General features: G+C 33.7%; 1 protein-coding gene across 3 annotated transcripts in view; it reads right to left on the bottom strand.

The window, feature by feature from the left end:
• The window catches only part of SPATA17 (spermatogenesis associated 17), a 190897-nt gene that overhangs the window by 35165 nt on the left and 135199 nt on the right, over nt 1-20533 (bottom strand). For all 3 annotated transcript variants that reach the window (XM_030868320.2, XM_060285188.1, XM_060285185.1), the window contains one exon: nt 16124-16259. In XM_030868320.2, coding sequence (XP_030724180.1) covers nt 16124-16259 — 136 coding nt within the window. The remainder of the gene's footprint in view (nt 1-16123; nt 16260-20533) is intronic.

The following is a 20533-nucleotide window of genomic DNA, read 5'->3' as shown; positions in this document are numbered from 1 at the left end:
GTTTTCATTGAAATTTACTTTTACACAATTACATTTCTTAACTTGCAAAATTTGTATTCATTTCCACATTTTTATAAAATAGACATTTGAGAACAACAATTGTAAACAAAACTTTTGTTCTACTTGTTTTGTGAAGGAAATTAGTTTTCAATAAAACAAAATGATGGCATGCAAGTGTTGTGTGCATTGTATATTTGTACTTTTTTCTGGAGAGAAAGTCCATAGCTTCAATTAGATTCTCTAGAGTCAGAGGCCAAAAAAGGTATCAAATTACTAATTTGAAGTCTTCACATTATTTCTGAAGAAAGCAGCAGTCTCCAGAATTAAACTGAAAACTTACTTTGACACTCTATATTTTCTTTATTTAATTTTTACTGAAATACAGTTGATGTGCAGTATTATGTTAATTTCAAGTGTAGTGCATAGTGATTTGACATTTGCACACACTATTAAATAATCACCATGATAAGTCTACTAACCATCTGTCCCCATAATACAAAGTTATTACAATATTATTGACTATATTCCTTATGCTGTATATTACATCCTTGTGGCTCATTTATTTTATGACTGGAAGTTTTTATCTCTTAATCCCCATCACCTATTTCATCCTGGATCATATGGTAGTTCTATTTTTACTTTTTTACATTAAAAAATTTGTCCACAGTGACTGCACAATCTACAGTCCCACCAACAAAGGATGAGGGTCCTCTTTTCTCCACATCCTTGCCAACACTTGTTATTTGTTATCTTTTTGATGACAGCCATTCTGCCAGGTGTGAGGTGGTATCTCATTGCGATATTAATTTGTATTTCCCTGATGACTGGTGAGCATCCTTTCATGTGCCTGTTGGCCATCTGTACACCCTCTTTGGAAAAATGTCTATTCAGGTCCTCTGCTCATTTAAAAATCAGATTATTTGTTTTTCTGATGTTGAGTTGTATGAGTTCTTTGTATGTTTTGCATATCAACCCCGTGTTGGATATATCATTTGCAAATATCTTCTCCCATTCAGTAGGCTTCCTTTTTATTTGGTTGATAGTTTTCTTCACTGTGCAAAAGCTTTTTTAGTTTTATGTAGTCCCATTTGTTTATCTTTTCATTTGTTTCCTTTGTCTGAGGAAACAGATCCAAAAAATATTGCGAAGACCATACAAAAAGCATACATTAAAAGGACCATATACCATGCTCAAGTAGGATTTATCCCAGGGACATAAGGATGATTCAATATTCACAAATCAATCTGTGTGATGCACCACATCAACAAAGAGAAGAATAAAAATAATATGATTATATTGACAGAAGCACTTTTATTCAACATAGTATTCAAAGTCCTAGCCACAGCAAGCAGAGAAGGAAAAGAAATAAAGGAAACCCAAATTGGAAAGGAAGAAGTAAAACTTTCACTGTTTGCAGATGACATGATACTGTATATAGAAAATTCTGAAAATTCTACCAAAACACTATTACAATTAATAAATGAATTCAGTAAGGTTGCAGGACACAAAATTAATAAACAGAAATCTGTTGCAATTCTATACACTAATAACAAACTATCAGAAGGAGAAATTAAAACAATCACATTTACATTTGCATCAAGAAGAATAAAATACTGAGAATAAATCTAACCAAAATGGTAAAAGACTTGTACTCTGAAAACTATAGGCATTGATGAAAGAAATTGGAGACGACACAAACAAGTGGAAAAATATACTGTGCTCATAGATTGGAAGAATTAATATTGTTAAAATGGCCATACTACCCAAGGCAATCTACAGATTCAATGCAATCTCTATCAAAATACCAAAGGCAGTTTTTACAAAACTAAAATAAATAATTCTAAATTTGTATGGAAACACAAAAGACCCTGAATAGCCAAAGCGATCTTAAGAACAAAGCTGGAGGTATCAGACTCCCTGATTTCAAGCTATACGAAAAGCTACAGTAATCAAAACAGTATGTTATTGGCACAAAAGCAGACACACAGATAAATGGAACAGGATAATGAGCTCAGAAATAAACCCATGCTCGTATGGCTAATTAATCTATGACAAAGAAGGAAAGAATATGCAATGGGGAAAAGACAGCCTCCTCAATAAATGGTGTTGGCAAAATTGGACAGCTACCTGCAAAAGAATGAAGCTTGTATTTCACACCATATGCAAAAATAAACACAAAATGTATTAAAGATTTAAATGTAAGACCAAAAACCATAAAATGCCACTCTATGTTTTAAATCAAACTTCCCACATAATAAAAGTACAAGAAATGAGATAGGCAAAATAATTTCCAACAAAGGAAAATAAAACCACATGGTTAAGTGGATAAAAGAGAGTGACTTGATTAGTCATCTGATGAGTACAGGTGGACAGGTCTTGAGCACAAATGGTCAAGCCAACAATCATCTAACATGCACTTGTAATGGATTCTTTGCCTTGCATCACTCTTGTTAACTGTAGAGAAAACCTTCATAGCTAGAACATCACTTCTACGTGTAAGATTCAATGTGAGAGAGATGGTTCTTCAGTTACTCCCCTTTTCCACCCCATCTAATGATGCCTTTCCTGAATGTGGCTGTGTGTTCATAGCTGTGCAGAAAAGGACTAGTGAGATCAAGGGGGCAAAGACAAACCTCGAGTACATGCCACAGACATACTTTAGTTAATGTGTTCTTAAGGTAACTAACTTTTTGACCATAACTTTAAAAATAAATAAATAAATAAAAAAAAGTATACTGTCATCCCCTATATATATCTCCCATATATATATATATAGGAAAGACAGGAAATTTCTGAAAAGGAGCATCTTTCTTTGCTTTGGAATAATAGACTTTACTGGGGCAGTATTTTAAGCTACTCTGTACACTACAGTAGAAAGAAGCTTTCTGGAAAGTGCACTTTATTTTTAAGTTAGCATGTCATCAAAAATCAGTCCTTCAATCTACCACTGATTATTTTAATGCTACTAAGATATAACTTTATATGAATACAGTAGCTACATTCAAAGGTGATTTTTCTTCATAGAATATCAAATACTTAACATTTGATATCTGGAAATCTCCCAATCTGATAAATTCATGCAACTTCAGATCCTTTGTTATTGTTGGCATTTATATATATTATAGATCAGTAATATGAGAGTTAGAAAGTGGAAGCAAGGGAACTTTTATCAGTAGTGTTTTGGGGTAAAAGGAAAAAGTACATGTGTTAGCTACCAATATATCTAATATATTTTATCAACTTTTTTCTGGGATATTTTTAGGATTTTTACTGTACTTTGAAATTTAAGTAACACTAGCCATGAATATGGAAACTTACTTTCAAAACTAAGTATGCTAAAATTTTATGTATAGTATTTTGTACACCCTAAATTATGCTATTAGAACTAGAAAGTATATTCATACTTGCAGATTAGATTGCTTCTACCCTTTGGACATTATGTGTATTAAATATCAAAACATAAATGACAGATGTTTCTGAGTTCATTTAGAAAAACAATACGTAGTGTCTTGAAAATCAAAGCAAAGCTTCAGATTCAAACAAGCAGAGTTTGAATTTAGTTTCTTTTATTTCTTTTAAAAATTATAATTCTGAAAAAATATTTAAAAAAATTTTTAATGGTTTATAGGCTTTAGCAATATAAATGAGTTTCTATGGAAAATGTCGACAAAATGTAAGTCATTTTCTTAAAATAGTACACAAATGACATAAAGTGAAGGAAAAAGGTGTATGGTTAATGCTATGGGCTCTTCATTATTTCCATAATAAATACCATCCTGATATATGGCATTAGGTTGGTGAGCTACAAGGAAACTTGGACAGACATGTCTGCAGCCCAGTCTGCTCATGACAAATAATTAGATTCATAACAAAAATATATTCAGAAAGAATATATAATAAAAATAATAAAACACTGAATACATACACAGAAATTGTATTTTATTTACCATAAGAAAACTTAATTTTGGACTAGGATGTAAGTTTTATATCTTAGTTTGTTTTTTTGGTTTTTTTTTTGGCCACGCCATGCGGCATGTGGAATCTTAGTTCCCCGACCAGGGATCAAACCCATGCCCCCTGCAGTGGAAGCATGCAGTCTTAACCACTGGACCTCCGGGGAAGTCCCATATCATGGTTTAATTTTTAAAATACTAAACTTGCCATAATTTCACCTGGGAGAGGGGATGCAGTTAGGAAAAGCTCTCCTAAGGAAGAGAGGGAGAAAACTAGTATGTCTCCTCAGTATTTGACATAAGTGAGTGACTGCCTGGATGGAAGGAATTTAAAAGAGACCAGGTGTCAGGGAGAAGATGGAGAGCTCTGCACTGGGCATAATGAGTGTGAGCTCTGTTTGGATAAGCAAAGAAAACTGAAAGAGTAATACAGCAATATTATTTTTTCTCTAATGCTGCTTACAGGCAAGTTACATGATTAAATGAAGAAGGGAGGGAAAGCAAGACATTTATAATACAACAGACAAATGACAATGTATTGCTAGTTAGACAGAATAGTAAGTACCATCTAATTTTCTCTTTAAAATCCATTTATTCTTCAAAGCCCTAGATCATCATCAAGGGACCACATTTTCCAACTGAGGAATTACAGAGGAGGAAAATTAGGTATTTAAAAACATTCCAATTGTTGTGAGGAAACTCTTTGCAAATAGCTCTGGAATCGACTTAGTAAGAAAGTTAAGGTCAACATTTGTATCCTTACAACCTCTGTGCGAAATATTTTTACTACTTTTGTACCTTTAGAGTCTTTAATTGATATCCTTAAATTCAGTTGCTGCCCAGATCATCAAGTTATCACTTTTCAGTCATCTGATATTTCACAGTTGTTAAACTTTTAACATGTTAGCAGATTTAAATTTTCCCCTAATAGTTCATAACCTTATAATAGCCACCTAAAAATTAACTTGTAAATTAATCCAGAGTTAATAATGCAATTATTAATCTGGCACTTATATATGTAACAGAAATCACAAACTGTAGCCTTCTCAAAATCAGTCTGGTAGTATGGCTTTCAGCATCTTTTTAGGATGAATGTGAATGTTTAAATAACTCCATGAAGAGAGCCTTTAGGAGAAAATATATTGCACTTAGGCATAATTTGGAAAATATGCAGTTAAGTATGTTAAACTAAATTAAATCCACAACAATAATTTTTACAATGGAACAATTCCTTCAAGTGAACTCTCAAGCAGGAAATCTAGTCTGTGAAACCCATGAGTAGAGTTCTGAGCACTCCTTAGGGCACATTATATAAAGTGATATAAAGTGATAAGGAAACACACAATTAAGAGAAGTATTTGACTTGTCCCTTTTTTTTATGGTACGTGTTGCTGTAGGTTCCCTTTGCCTTTTCGTAAGACTTTAAAAATATTTTAAGCACCAACTTGGAAGTTTACCAAAACTTTTTTCAAAATACTATTTTTATACTGATATAAAATCAACTGGAAGATACAAAAGGATATAAAATGTGATCTATAAATTAAAATCCAACTTCAGGGCAAGCTTTTTACTTCTTTTGCCTTAGAAGTAACACAAGTTAGATGTTCAATATATTTAAATTTCATTATTCAATTTTTATCATATTAAAACATGAACTATACAGTATGGGACATAAATTTAAATTAATAAAAAGCAAATTAATCTTTTAATCATCTAGGACTCAGTAAATTTATTAATATGATTTTACTATAACTTTCTAAATACAAGAGTAACTATCACAGGTTGGGTTCCAGACCACCACAATAAAGTGAATATTGTAATTGAGTCTCACATATTTTTTTGCTCTTCCAGTGCATCTGAAAGCTATGTTTACACTATACTGTAGTCTATTAAGTGTGCAATAGCATTCTGTCTAAAAACAGAATGTAAATAGGAATGATTTCTCTGTAGCATGCAATGCTGCTTGACAGCATTTTACCCACAGTAGCAGAACTTCTTTCAAAATTGGAGTCAATCCCTTCAAACCCTGCCACTGCTTTATCAACTAAGTTTATGTCGTGTTCTACATCCTTTGTCATTTCAACAATCTATATAACATCTTCACCAGGAGCAGTTCCCATCTCAAGAAACCACTTTCTTTGCTCATCCATTAGAAGTAACTCCTTATTCATTCAAGTTTTATCATGAGATGGCAGCAATTCAGTTACATCTTCAGGCTCCACTTCTAATTCTAGTTCTCTTGCTTTCTGAAGTGACTTCCTCCACTGAAGTCTTGAAGCCCTCAAAGGCATCCACGATGGTTGGAATCAATCTCTTCCTGATAATGCTGATATTTTAACCACTTCCCATGAATTACAAATGTTCCTAATGGCTTCTAGAATGATAAATCCTTTCCAGAAAGTTTTCAATTTACATTATCTAGATCCATCAGAGGAATCACTATCTCTGGCAGCCAGGTAGAAAGTTCATTTTATTATTATTTTTACAAATAATATTCTAGTGTTCTGTATCATCTTGACACATAATCAAGATAAATTTTTAAAATGTACAAACCATTATGTATAAAGTAAGCTATAAGGCTATATTGTACAACAGAGAGAATATAGCCAATATTCTATAATAACTATAAATGGAATATAACCTTTAAAAATTATGAATCACTACGTTGTATAACTTTAACTTATATAATACTGTACAGAAATTATACTTCAGTTTTTAAAAAAAGCCTTAAAAGCAAAACAATATATATTTAACAGAAAACATATATATATATATATATATATATATATATATATATACACACACACACACAATATACAAAAGTTTGGTGCATGAAAGCACAGAGTTAATATAAAACAATAAAGACTATGCAAAAATCTCAAAGCAAATAAAAAGGTAACTAAATGAAGTGAATAATAATAGAACCATTCCCCTTTAAAATAATCCCACAAAATTAACAATTTGTTAACTTGCAAAAATATTTCCAATATTTGAGATAAAGTGTCAGTACTTTAATTTCAGCAAACTAGAGGTTTCAAGAAGCCTATCACCTAAAAATTCTAGACAAAAGATGTTAAGATCTTTTAAATGCATAAATGACGTGGGGAAAGATTAAGAGGATTCTTTGGAAGAAAGAATTGACAAGAAAGTGCAACCCAGCAAGGTCTGTAGTCAGCACATGTCCCATGGTATTTACACATCCATAGAGTCCTAACGTTTGGGTATAACATGGCACATGGTCAAGAAAGAGACATCTGGCCCTGGGGTACAATGGGAGGTTAGACCGGAGAACACGGTATAAAACCAGCACTCCTGAAAAGTAACATTTTCAGCAGGTGAACTAGAAAAAGAAAAAGACCCTATTAGGGAGACTTTGAGCATACACAACCATCTCATCCTTGGATCTGAGTTGAGTGGAGAAAAGGAAAAAATTAAGTTCAGGAATCACACTGGGACTAAAAACTTTCGGAAAGAAAATTACAGAAGCAAGCTATAAAACCTCTAGCTGTCAAACAAAGATTCTGTCCTACACCACAGCGTACAGCTGCACATCTAGGGCAAACATCTTACCTGGGGTAATGTAAATTTTACGGACCTCAGAAGGAAACAGTTGCCACAGTCTCTCTAGAGCTGTACAGTGATTAATAATATGATGGAGAGATCTCTCAATCTCAGACGTTGTTGCAGTTAGAAAATAAAGGTTTTTTTAAAAATAGGTTACCATGCTTCTTATAAAACTGTGTTCCATTATGTTCGCTCCTCACTCAAATGTAATGCTTTAGACGCAAATGCGAATTGAGCCCTTAGGTTAATAATTATACACTAATATGGTCAGTTCTGATCTATTGAAAATCTTGGATACATCACTGCACATATTATTTTTATTCACAAATTAAAATCCAAATCAGAAACTCTTGTGAACCCGTTTTTAAAACTATAATTGAAAATTACCACACAATGTAACAAACCTATCTGAAACAAAACATTGATTAAAAGCCTAAGGTAATGTAAATTTATACATCTTAACATTACACATCCAAACTATTCTATAGGTTAAACATTATTTTTTAATAAATAGTATAACACAATATTTGGCTCTGTCCTATTTTCTTAAATGCATAATAAACTAGAGTATATGCATAAACGTATACACATACAAATGCAAAATACTTTATAATAAAACATTATATAAACATATACTTTTCCTGAAGGCTACTGACCTCCAGAAGACCGATACAAGGGTAATCAGACGGGAAAACTGAAGAACTTCAGTCCCAGATATATTGTGAGAGAGACAGAAAAAGCACTTAAACTGAATATTTGATTATTGAAGGCCATCCTCATAAGCAAAATATTTTCCCTCAATTACACCTAATTATTTAATTGTTTACATTTACTAATGAAACGAAACAACACAAAACAAACAACTGTTGGGGGCTCTTTTCAGCCGGCACATAATCATCCATCAACATGTACAGAAAGATTCTTAAAATTATATGAAGCTGGTCTGTTTAAAGTGAAAGGCATATTTTATCCCAATCAATGCATAAAAGTAAAATTATCCATAACTGAGGCATGTTTCTCTGCTGTACAGTTCAGCTGTAATGATCCCCACACACTGCTCTTGCACATCAATTATGATAATCATAATCACGGTCATTAAGCTGGATGTTCATTATTATCAGGATGCTGGTGACAGCAGATTCAATCATCGGGTGCCATGGGCAAGCAGTCACAGTCCCACCCAAGTTTCTGCAGACAGCGATGTGCCACATTAAATCTATGATGTGTTCCACATCCCACTCCATTCCAAAAGCCATAGACGGTAAAGGTCAACTTTATGTTCTGTGCAATATGCTTAGGTTTTCTAAATTAATTCTATGGAGTACTAGGTATTTTTATGCTTTGTAGCTTATAAAATCCTGTTTAGGACCAAAATGCATGTGAAAATAACAAAGAAGGCCTGCTCTACTGTTGTAATTCACCTATAATAAGGCAGATGAGGAGAGGCTCTGTCAACACGAACCATCTTAAAAGTCTCTGCTTGAATTTTGCAAGTAAGGAAAAACACGAAATGGTTCTATTACAATCAGTTGTCTAAAATGCACATGAAACTCATTCTAATTCAGATAAAGGCCTCAGACTATTATTTCTGCTTCAGTAAATATGAACATATGTGAATGTTTTGACAATCAAAAGAATGTTTTCCATATACGGAATTTTTTCTTGTCCAACTTCAACCTAGCCAGATAGATGAAATTAATGGCGACTGATAGAGTCTCCTTATTTAATTTCATTTCTATTTTAAACATTGAGATCAGCACAACAAAGAATTTATAAATCCAAAGTATTTACCTGAACTTAAAGTTTGACCATTTAAGACACAGACCTACATTCTAACAATTTAACTTGGGGCATTTTACAATTAAATAACAGAAAAAGGAGGAAGTTACATGATACGGACATTAGTGCATCATTGATTTCCATACTTTCACAAAATGATATATAATTACAAGAGACAAAGAAGGACACTACATAATGATCAAGGGATCAATCCAAGAAGATATAACAATTGTAAATATTTATGTACCCAACATAGGAGAACCTGAATACATAAGGCAAATGTTAACAGCCATAAAAGGGGAAATCAACAGTAAAACAGTCATAGTAGGGGACTTTAACACCCCACTTTCACCAATGGACAGATCATCCAAAATGAAAATAAATAAGGAAACACAAGCTTTAAATGATACATTAAACAAGATGGACTTAATTGATATTTATAGGAAATTCCATCCAAAAACAACAGAATACACTTTCTTCTCAAGTGCTCATGGAACATTCTCCAGGATAGATCATATCTTGGGTCACAAAGCAAGCCTCGGTAAATTTAAGAAAATTGAAATTGTATCAAGTATCTTTTCCAACAACAATGCTATGAGACTAGATATCAATTACAAGAAAAAAATCTGTAAAAAATACAAACACATGGAGGCTAAACAATACACTACTTAATAACCAAGAGATCACTGAAGAAATCAAAGAGGAAATTAAAAAATACCTAGAAATAAATGACAATGAAAACACAATGACCCAAAACCTCTGGAATGCCGCAAAAGCAGTTCTAAGAGGGAAGTTTATAGCAATAGAATCCTACCACAAGAAACATCTCACATAAACAACCTAACCTTATACCTAAAGCAATTAGAGAAAGAAGAACAAAAAAAACCCCAAAGGTAGCTGAAGGAAAGAAATCATAAAGATCAGATATGAAATAGAAATGAAGGAAATGACAGCAAACATCAATAAAACTAAAGGCTGGTTCTTTGAGAAGATACACAAAATTGATAAACCATTAGCCAGACTCATCAAGAAAAAAAGGGAGAAGACTCAAATCAATAGAATTCGAAATGAAAAAGGAGAAGTAACAACTGACACTGCAAAAATTCAAAGGATCATGAGAGATTACTACAAGCAACTATATGCCAATAAAATGGACAACCTGGAAGAAATGGACAAATTCTTAGAAAAGCACAACCCTCCGAGACTGAACCAGGAAGAAATAGAAAATATAAACAGACCAATCACAAGCACTGAAATTGAGACTATGATTCAAAATCTTCTAACAAACAAAAGCCCAGGAACAGATGGTTTCACAGGCGAATTCTATCAAACATTTAGAGAAGAGCTAACACCTATCCTTCTCAAACCCTTCGAAAATATAGCAGAGGGAGGAACACTCCCAAACTCATTCTACAAGGCCACCATCACCCTGATAGCAAAACCAAAGATGTCACAAATAAATAAAACTACAGACCAATATCACTGATGAACACAGACGCAAAAATCCTCACCACAAGACTAGCAAACGGAATCCAACAACAATTAAAAGGATCATACACCATGATCAAGTGGGGTTTCTCCCAGGAATGCAAGGATTCCTCAATATATGCAAATCAGTCAATGTGATAAACCATATTAACAAATTGAAGGAGAAAAACCATATGATCATCTCAATAGATGCAGAAAAAGCTTTTGACAAAATTCAACACCGTTTATGATAAAAACCCTCCAGAAACTAGGCATAGAGGTTACTTAACTCAACATAATAAAGACCATATATGACAAACCGACAGCCAACATCACTCTCAATAGTGAAAAACTGAAACCATTTCCTCTAAGATCAGAAACAAGACAAGGCTGTCCACTCTCACCACTATTATTCAACATAGTTTTGGAAGTTTTAGCCACAGCAATCACAGAAGAAAAAGAAATAAAAGGAATCCAAATTGGAAAAGAAGAAGTAAAGCTGTCACTGTCTGCAGATGACATGATACTATACATAGAGAATCCTAAAGATGCCACCAGAAAACTACTAAAGCTAATCAATGAATTTGGTAAAGTAGTAGGATACAAAATTAATGCACAGAAATCACTTGTATTTCTATACACTAAGGATGAAAAATCTGAAAGAGAAATAAAGGAAACACTCCCATTTACCATTGCAACAAAAAGAATAAAATACCTAGGAATAAACCAACCTAAGGAGACAAAAGACCTGTATGCAGAAAACTATAAGACACTGATGAAAGAAATTAAAGATGATACAAACACACGTTCTCGGATTGGAAGAATCAATATTGTGAAAATGACTATACTACCCAAAGCAATCCACAGATTCAATGCAATCCCTATCAAACTACCAATGGCATTTTTCACAGAACTAGAACAAAAAATTTCACAATTTGTATGAAAACATAAAAGACCCCGAACAGCCAAAACAATCTGGAGAAAGAAAAACGGAGCTGGAGAAATCAGGCTCCCAGACTTCAGCCTATACTACAAAGCTACAGTAATCAAGACAGTATGGTACTGGCACAAAAACAGAAAGATAGATCAATGGAACAGGATAGAAAGCCCAGAGATAAACCCACGCACCTATGGTCCACTCATCTATGACAAAGGAGGCAAGGATATACAATGGAGAAAAGAGAAAAGACAGTCTCTTCAATAAGTGGTGCTGGGAAAACTGGACAGCTACATGTAAAGAAATGAAATTAGAACACTCCCTAACAACATACACAAAAATAAACTCAAAATGGATTAAAGATCTAAATGTAAGGCCAGATACTATAAAACTCTTAGAGGAAAACATAGGCAGAACACTGTATGACATACATCACAGCAAGAACCTTTTTGATCCACCTCCTAGAGAAATGGAAATTAAAAGAGAAAAGAATAAATGGGACCTAATGAAACTTAAAAGCTTTTGCACAGCAAAGGAAACCATAAACAAGACAAAAAGACAACCCGCAGAATGGGAGAAAATATTTGCAAATGAAGCAACTGACAAAGGATTAATCTCCAAAATTTATAAGCAGTTCATGCAGCTCAATATCAAAAAAGCAAACAACCCAATCCAAAAATGGCAGAAGACCTAAATAGACATTTCCCCAAAGACGATATACAGATTGCCAACAAACACTTGAAAGGATGCTCAACATCACTAATCATTAGAGAAATGCAAATCAAAACTACAGTGAGGTATCACCTCACACCATTCAGTATGGCCATCATCAAAAAATCTACAAACAATAAATGCTGGAGAGGGTGTGGAGAAAAGGGAACCCTATTGCACTGTTTTTGGAAATGTAAATTGATACAACCACTATGGAGAACAGTATGGAGGTTCCTTAAAAAACTAAAAATAGAATTACCATACGACCCAGCAATCCCACTACTGGGCATATACCCTGAGAAAACCATAATTCAAAAAGAGTCATGTACCACAGTGTTCAGTGCAGCTCTATTTACAACATCCAGGACATGGAAGCAACCTAAGTGTCCATTGACAGATGAATGGATAAAGAAGCTGTGGCACACATATACAATGGAATATTACTCAGCCGTAAGAAGAAATGAAATTGAGTTATTTGTAGTGAGGTGGATGGACCTAGAGACTGTCATACAGTGAAGTAAGCCAGAAAGAGAAAAATAAATACCATATGCTAACACATACATACGGAATCTAAAAAAAAAAAAAAAAAAAAAAAAAAGGTTCTGAAGAACCTAGGGGCAGGACAGGAATAAAGATGCAGACATAGAGAATGGACTTGAGGACATGGGGAGGGAGAAGGGTAAGCTGGGACGAAGTGAGAGAGTGGCATGGATATATATACACTACCAAATGTAAAATAGCTAGTGGGAAGCAGCTGCATAGCACAGGGAGATCAGCTCAGTGCTTTGTGACCACCTAGAGGGGTGGGATAGGGAGGATGGGAGGGAGACGCAAGAGGGAGGAGTTATGGGGATATATGTATACGTATAGCTGATTCACTTTGTTATACAGCAGAAACTAACACACCATTGTAAAGCAATTATACTCCAATAAAGATGTTTAAAAAAATGATATATATATATTATTTTTCATTATTGATTTTCATAATTTTGGGAAAAAGTAATATTATTTGCTTGCAATCTGCTGACTTTGTGATGTCTTTGTATAGTGTTCTTCATATTAATAAAATTAAAAATAATACAAAATATTAAGTACTATTTGATTATTAATTGATGTAATGTGAATGCGGTTAGAGAAAGCAAACATGATTTTTCTCTCAACTGATACCCTTTATCCCAGTTGTGTAGCAAATCATCTGGAAATTATAACCTCCATGCTTAAAGATGACAGAAGAGAAAGAAAATTCTTCAGGCAGACACTCTTAAAACATGATGGAAAGGGTGGAGATCAGGAACCAAATGTATTTAATTGAGCTGTTTCTTGGCTGAAGTGAATCTACTGCATTGAACTAAATCTTATTTGCATTTAAATATTTGTAAATAGTCCATCTTCCAATAGAAGCATAAAACTACACCAGTGTTTTCCTTCTCCAACATTTTGAACTCAACAACTCACTAAAACTATTCTTCATCTACTAATATGAGTAAGTGATGGTCTCACAACTCCAAGGTCAAGAAACAAAGTTTTATATAAAATAAAGAAAAATAAGCCTGCTTTTAGTTATTTATTGGGCACAAGTCTCACCCAAATCGCTTTCAGCAAATCAAAACATAAAATATTTTCATGTAAACAATAGAATGACTACCCTTATACTTTGTAGACTCTATTGGCAACACAGGAATAATTTGTTCATCTAATATGGTTATTTTAAGAGATCAGAAGAAGGGGGAAGAAGGATATGAGGAGGGGAGGGAGAAATTTAAATTTGTATTTAATATTTTTCTACGTGGTTTTCTGCAAGTGGATTAATGATTTATTAAGACATAAAGAATCCCTACACTTTTTCTCTTAGTTTTCAGGGTCTGCAAGAACAATTATTTGTCATTAACTTTTCAAGTATGTGTACTTTCTAAACGTATATAGAGGCACACAATGATTCCTCCAAAAGAACAAAATAAACATTTTTTTTTTAGTGAGTATCTGAGAATTTCTGCAAGTTGCTTACTTCAGTTAGATAAATGCATAGTCTTGGAATATGTAAAAATATATGAATGAACCTGTTGCATAAAACCAAAAAGTACTGTATTATTTTAGGAAAGAAACATTGGCACAAGGATTTTTCTCACTCTGAAGTAGCTTGATGTCCTAAGGTAGGTAAGTCATTTACATTTTAAAGAAATGAGAATTTCCTTGAATTAAATAGGATGGTGAGGGCATAACAGCAAAAAAAAAAAACCCCACAAAACTTTACATCAAATAGAAAAATGAGAGGTAGATCACATTATGTACATTCAAAATACAAAATTAAATAGTTTAAAAATCATATTAAACCCATATTCTGAATGGTTGCATATTAGGTAAAAACAAATGCCTAGAATAGTCTTACCATGGATTTTTATGAAATAATATTGTTATCAACTTTTAGGTTTTTCAATCAGTGGACCAGACTGAACTACTCCTTGTATTTCTTATGCCATGGAATTACTATTTAGTGTTTTAGAAGACCATTTTAAAAAAATAATAAAAGACTTAGTAGCTGTAAAAGAAAAAGGCACTTTCCAAAGAATCCAAGTTACTCCCCAGCACGAGTTCCCTTTGACATTCCTATATTTAAAATGTCCTTAAAAAAAGAAATTTTCTTAGAATTTGGTAGAGAAAGATCTTGTTTCCCTTAAGGGTCTAATGTATCTTTTCCTCTTGAATAGTGAGGATGCCTCTGCAACTTGTGTTCTCTCTGTCTTTGCCACACACATGCTGCAATTCCTAAGTCACTTCCCACCATACTCATAGTCCCCCTTTATTTTGTGTGCACAGCCACTCTTCTCATCTAAGATCATTTCCCCTTATTTAAATTTCTAGAATATGACCTGTGCTGTATTTGCCATTTGATAAGGTGCCTTAAATCCTTTTGGTAGGAGACTGTGTGTAAATGAATAAATCCTCATTGACAGACGATTAATAGGAATAGGCCTGGTAGTATATGGAACTCAAGAGCCCTAACCCCTTCCAGAAAATCACTGCCTACTTCATTTTATCTGTATAATTTTAGCATGAATAAGTTTGAGTTTCTAACTGCTAGACAATAGGTTAAACACATAGTAAGAACTTTCCTCTTTACCTCCTATAGTGTAAGACATGTGAGTGTTTACGCAATCTAGAAATTTTCATTTAAGTGCTAGCAACTATAATTCTGGAATCAGAAAATAAATATTTGCTTTTTTCTTTTCTATACCACATATATATATAGATAGGATATCACATATATCTCCCTCCCTCCCTCCCTTCCTTCCTCCCTCCCTCCCTCCCTCTCTTCCTTCCTACCTACCTACCTATCTACATACACACAGAGATTGAGAGAAAGCAGGAAAGCACTGATCTCCCTGCCTGAGAGTTAGCTTAACTCTATTCCACAGATTCAGACTCTGACCCTACTTGGCTTTGCCAAAGCTAATGATCCATGCCATTTGATCAGAGGGTAGCTGAACCATAAAACACAAGAACACAACATCAAAAAAAAACCAAAACCCACGAAAAACTTAAATCTTTTACTGACATAGTAAGCAGCACTATCTTCACATAAAATAGCTATAAATAATTTTGTAACCATGAAGGTGTTAGTTGTAATGAGAATATTTATATTTGCTATAATCAGTGTATATTTTTAGCCTTTTAAAAGAAACACTACTTTCTTTTTAATGTTGCATCAACTCACCTTGTCACAGATCCATTTCTTAGGATTTTCATCTCGGAAATGTTGACTTCCATAAGCATCAGGACCATACTTGCTTGATAAATGCATTGTCGGGATGTACTTTTTATTTTTATGGTAGGAAGAAAATGGCAAAAACCTGAAAGAACATTTAGGTAATAGTCTTAATTTTATTTCTAGAGACATTTGATTAAAAAAAATAAGAAGTAGTAAATTACAGTGAAAATAATACATGGCTTGGAATCAGAATACCAGGTTTTCGCTTCAGTCTCTGCCACTGACTATCTCTGTGACTAACTTCTATGAATCTTCATTTCTTATTCTGCAAGTGGAGGTACTAAAACTTCACAGAATTTTTGTGAGCCTCAAATATTTTCTAAATATAGAAAATGTTAAATAATAAATTTATTAATTAATTATGCCAAATAATTCAAAACATCATGTAAATAAAAATGCCCTTAACTTTAAGATGGTAGTCCCCAGATGAAAAGGATGGCCAGCACTGGCAACTCTTATTGAAATGGGGTTCTTCAAATCTTAATTTACCCAAAAAATAAAGACAGTTTGGTACAGGTTATAGCTAATGACCCTTTTGAGTTAGTCAGACCTATATTCACATCTTAGCTTTGCCTTGCTACCTGTGTTCCCTCATGCAAGTTGCCTGACCTGTAAAAGATTTTAATTATAGGGAAATTGGAAAGAATGAACAGCTTAATATATACAAAACTTTACATGGAGGCTGAAAACAGTAAGTCTTCAATAAATAATGGGGGTGCTAAAGTAGAAGGAGCTTATTGTTGTAGCTCTCATTATCATCATTATCATCATTATCACCATCATCATCACCATCATTATCATCATCACTACCACCACCACCACCATTACCATCACCATCATCATCATCACCACCACCATTACCATTATCATCATCATCACCACCATCGCCATCATCATTACCACCACCACCACCACGATTACCATCACCACCATCATTGTCATCATCACCACCATCATCACCACCACCACCACCACGATTACCATTATCATCATCATCACCACCATCACCATCATCATCACCACCACCACCACCATTACCATCATCACCATCATCATCACCATCATCACCATCATAATCATCATCATCACCATCATCACCATCATCATCATCACCACCACCATCATCATCACCATCATCATCACCATCATCATTACTTTTAATGTTATTTTGATCAACATAAAAAATGAAAATTTTAAACTCTCACAGGACAACTAAGATTGTGATGTATCTTTAGTGTAACCTGATGAATTGTTTAATCCCTCATCAAAACTTTCTGAAATAAAAGTAAAGGAATAAAAAACTTTGTAAACTCACAAGAAAGAGGACAAAAGAGAAGAAATAGAAGATGAAAATGCTAACATTTTGGCAGGTGGAAAGCAGAGAGAAAATTTAAAAACTGAAATCTAAGTTCCAGAAGAGGGAGAGGCCAAAGGGAAATGAAGCCATTAGTCCTGCAGAATCCTGGAAGAGTCTAGAAGTTACTGCAGTGGGTGAGAGTGAAGAATAAGGCTGAAGACAGGTGAAAAACCTATGCCATGAATAATTAAATACCCAGGTTCCTCTCTCAGTCCATGTATCCAAAAAAAATAGTGTATCCTCAGAAAACTTTATACTGGAGAGCTCTGGTCTCAGGGAAAGCAGGAACCACGGAAGGCCAGAGTGAGGCACCAAATGGAATATATGAATTTCAATTCAAAGACTACTCATTGAAATCTTCCCTTGCTCATCTCGAAGTAACCTGGGAACTGGACTAACAGATTTCAGAAGAGTAATTGTATCATCTCAAAAGATACTGAGAGCGCCCAGAGAAACAACTTCAAATATCAACATTTGGAGATCTCTTAACTAAAAGGTCATATCACAGTGCAACAAAGTCTATCAGTCAAAAAGCCACTCTCGCACACAAATAAACTTTTTAAACCGATTTTTAGAGTCTCCTTTTTAATATGAATTTAAGAATAGATTACCAACTGGGGAAACTACCAACATGAAAGAAAGACATATATCTAAACATAAAAGATAACCTAGAGGAAACATATAGGAAACAGGAGCAAACGTCAGAAAATTCTAATTAATATAATCAATGGAGACATGGTGTCAAAGAAATTAGAGCTAGATCCTGATTTAAATACAAGAAACATTTAGAGGGAAACAGCAAGCTCTGGGAAATAAATATATACAGCTAAATTAAATATTCTGCCCAGAAAAATATTTTGAAATTCAGACTTTGAAACAATAAAGTTGAGGTTCAACAAATTTATTGAGCATATACCGATATTTTCACATATATTATCTCATTTAATTAAGACAAAGAAGGGGCCTTTTCAAAAATCTCGGTTAAATTGAAAAAAAAATTGCCATTATATTCATAAATTTGTTTAAAAAATAATAAGCTTAGGAAATGTGGTGTTATTTCATCAATTTTCACACCTCTCTACAATTTCTTTTTAATGTTTATTAAGGAACTCCTTTTAACTATTTTTCCTAAGAAAATATTCTCTAAGCCTATTTAAGATAAAAAATAAACAGAACACAGAGCTTTGAATTATACAAAATTACACAGGCATGTATTATATATGCTCTTGAGAAAAGAGCTCTCATTTAAGACAGATTATGGTCCTTCCAGTGCTAATTTGCACATGGGATGGACATCACACATACAAAAAATTAATGTGGCCCCAATGTCCCTGAGTATACAGAGGAGGTGCTGTAAGCTGGCTGCTGTACTTAAACTTTTTATCACTTCTGAATTGCATTTTAATAGTACATTTTTCTTTTGTGTCTGAACAAAATTTGCTTTCTCAAGGGACTGGATGGCTGAGAAGACAAGGCCGCAAGACTAGGTATTTCCCTGCACATGAATTAATATTAATTTCATTGAGCCATAATGTTTCATTAAGGTAACATGTAATGCATATTCTTAAGTGCACACATGTATGTGTATATATGTATATACATTGAAAAATATTTAGATGTTTTATAAATAATATTTTAAAATTTGTCTTCAAATTCAGAAGAAATTATTTAATTCTCAAATAGAATTTGCTCTATAAAAGTATAAACAGCTATGAAAACCCTAGAAATCAATTGAGTTTACAATCAAAAGTTTATATAATGGTCAATTTTACTTTTAAAATGGTATCTTTACCAGTTTTAAATATATATTCAGATATGCTTTACGCTTGCAGTGCATACTTTTCAATTAACTGAACATCACATTAAAGAAGAAGATGATATGGGTTTGCCTGTTAATTTTTAAAATCTCATCAGAGATACAGGTCTGGCAGAAATTCTTAAATTCAATGTGGAGATACAGTGATATATACAAACAAGTCAGTACTTGAATGTCTGCAGAGTTAGAGAAGAATTGGTAGGGGTCTCAGGAAGCAAAAATTAAAATTAACCAATTAGCTTCAGGGAAAGTAAGTCCACTGCAAATATAAAGTCTTTATTCTTTGAGTATTAATATACTTAATATTATTTTCCAAATAAGAAGACTAACAAATTACACTTATCTTTGTTTTCTTTATTAACTTTCATCCCCCCCTCCTTTTTGTTTATAGTCCTACTACTGTCACTCATAATTCTAGGTTTTCCTCCAACCTATTTATTTCACTGCCAGATACTTCAAATCTCCAATTACGGAACCCTATTACCTATTGATTCAAACCTACATTCTTCAGCCCAGCAGTCAGGCTTCTTAGAATACACTGGGTCTCTTCAATCTCCTACCACTCCTTACCTGACGTCTTTTGATGTCATTCTCCTTCCTCCCTCCCTCCCTCCTTCCCTTCCTTCATTCTTTCTCTGTTTCCTTCATTCCTGTCTTTCTATCCCAGCTCTGCCTTTGTCCATCTTCCTCTTACTGAAATACTGATCCAAGTACTACTTATCTTTCAAAATCTGGCTTAACACCCAGCTTCCTAATCGTCCTACTCCAACCCACACTAATTTCTCTACTCTCTTAATATTTATTCATTAAACAAACATTAAATGAAATGCTTTTATATACTAAACACTTTGAAAAACACTGGGATTTAATGCTGGAAGATGCAGTATACCTAAAAGGAATTCACCTTATAACAGGGGGTGGAGAATGAGACAACACAGTAGAATGTGTTGGTTTTGTGATACATACATGCACAAGAGGCAATTAGGACACAGAGGAAGGTTTATTTATATACGCATATGTGCTTGTAACATGCACATATATATGCATGTGGGGGTGGTTACTGGCAGGGAGTTGCGGGGCGGGGCATGGAAAAGCTGTCTTCCCAGACCATGTATGTCAGAGCTGTGTACTAGACATGTAGAGTTAGTCAAGTTAAGAAGCTGGTGAAGACTATTTTAGACAG

Source organism: Globicephala melas, chromosome 1 (genome assembly GCF_963455315.2).
Source record: "Globicephala melas chromosome 1, mGloMel1.2, whole genome shotgun sequence".
Classification (NCBI taxonomy): domain Eukaryota; kingdom Metazoa; phylum Chordata; class Mammalia; order Artiodactyla; family Delphinidae; genus Globicephala; species Globicephala melas.
Note: the sequence above shows the minus strand (reverse complement) of the source record. Positions and strands in the feature narration are given on the sequence as shown.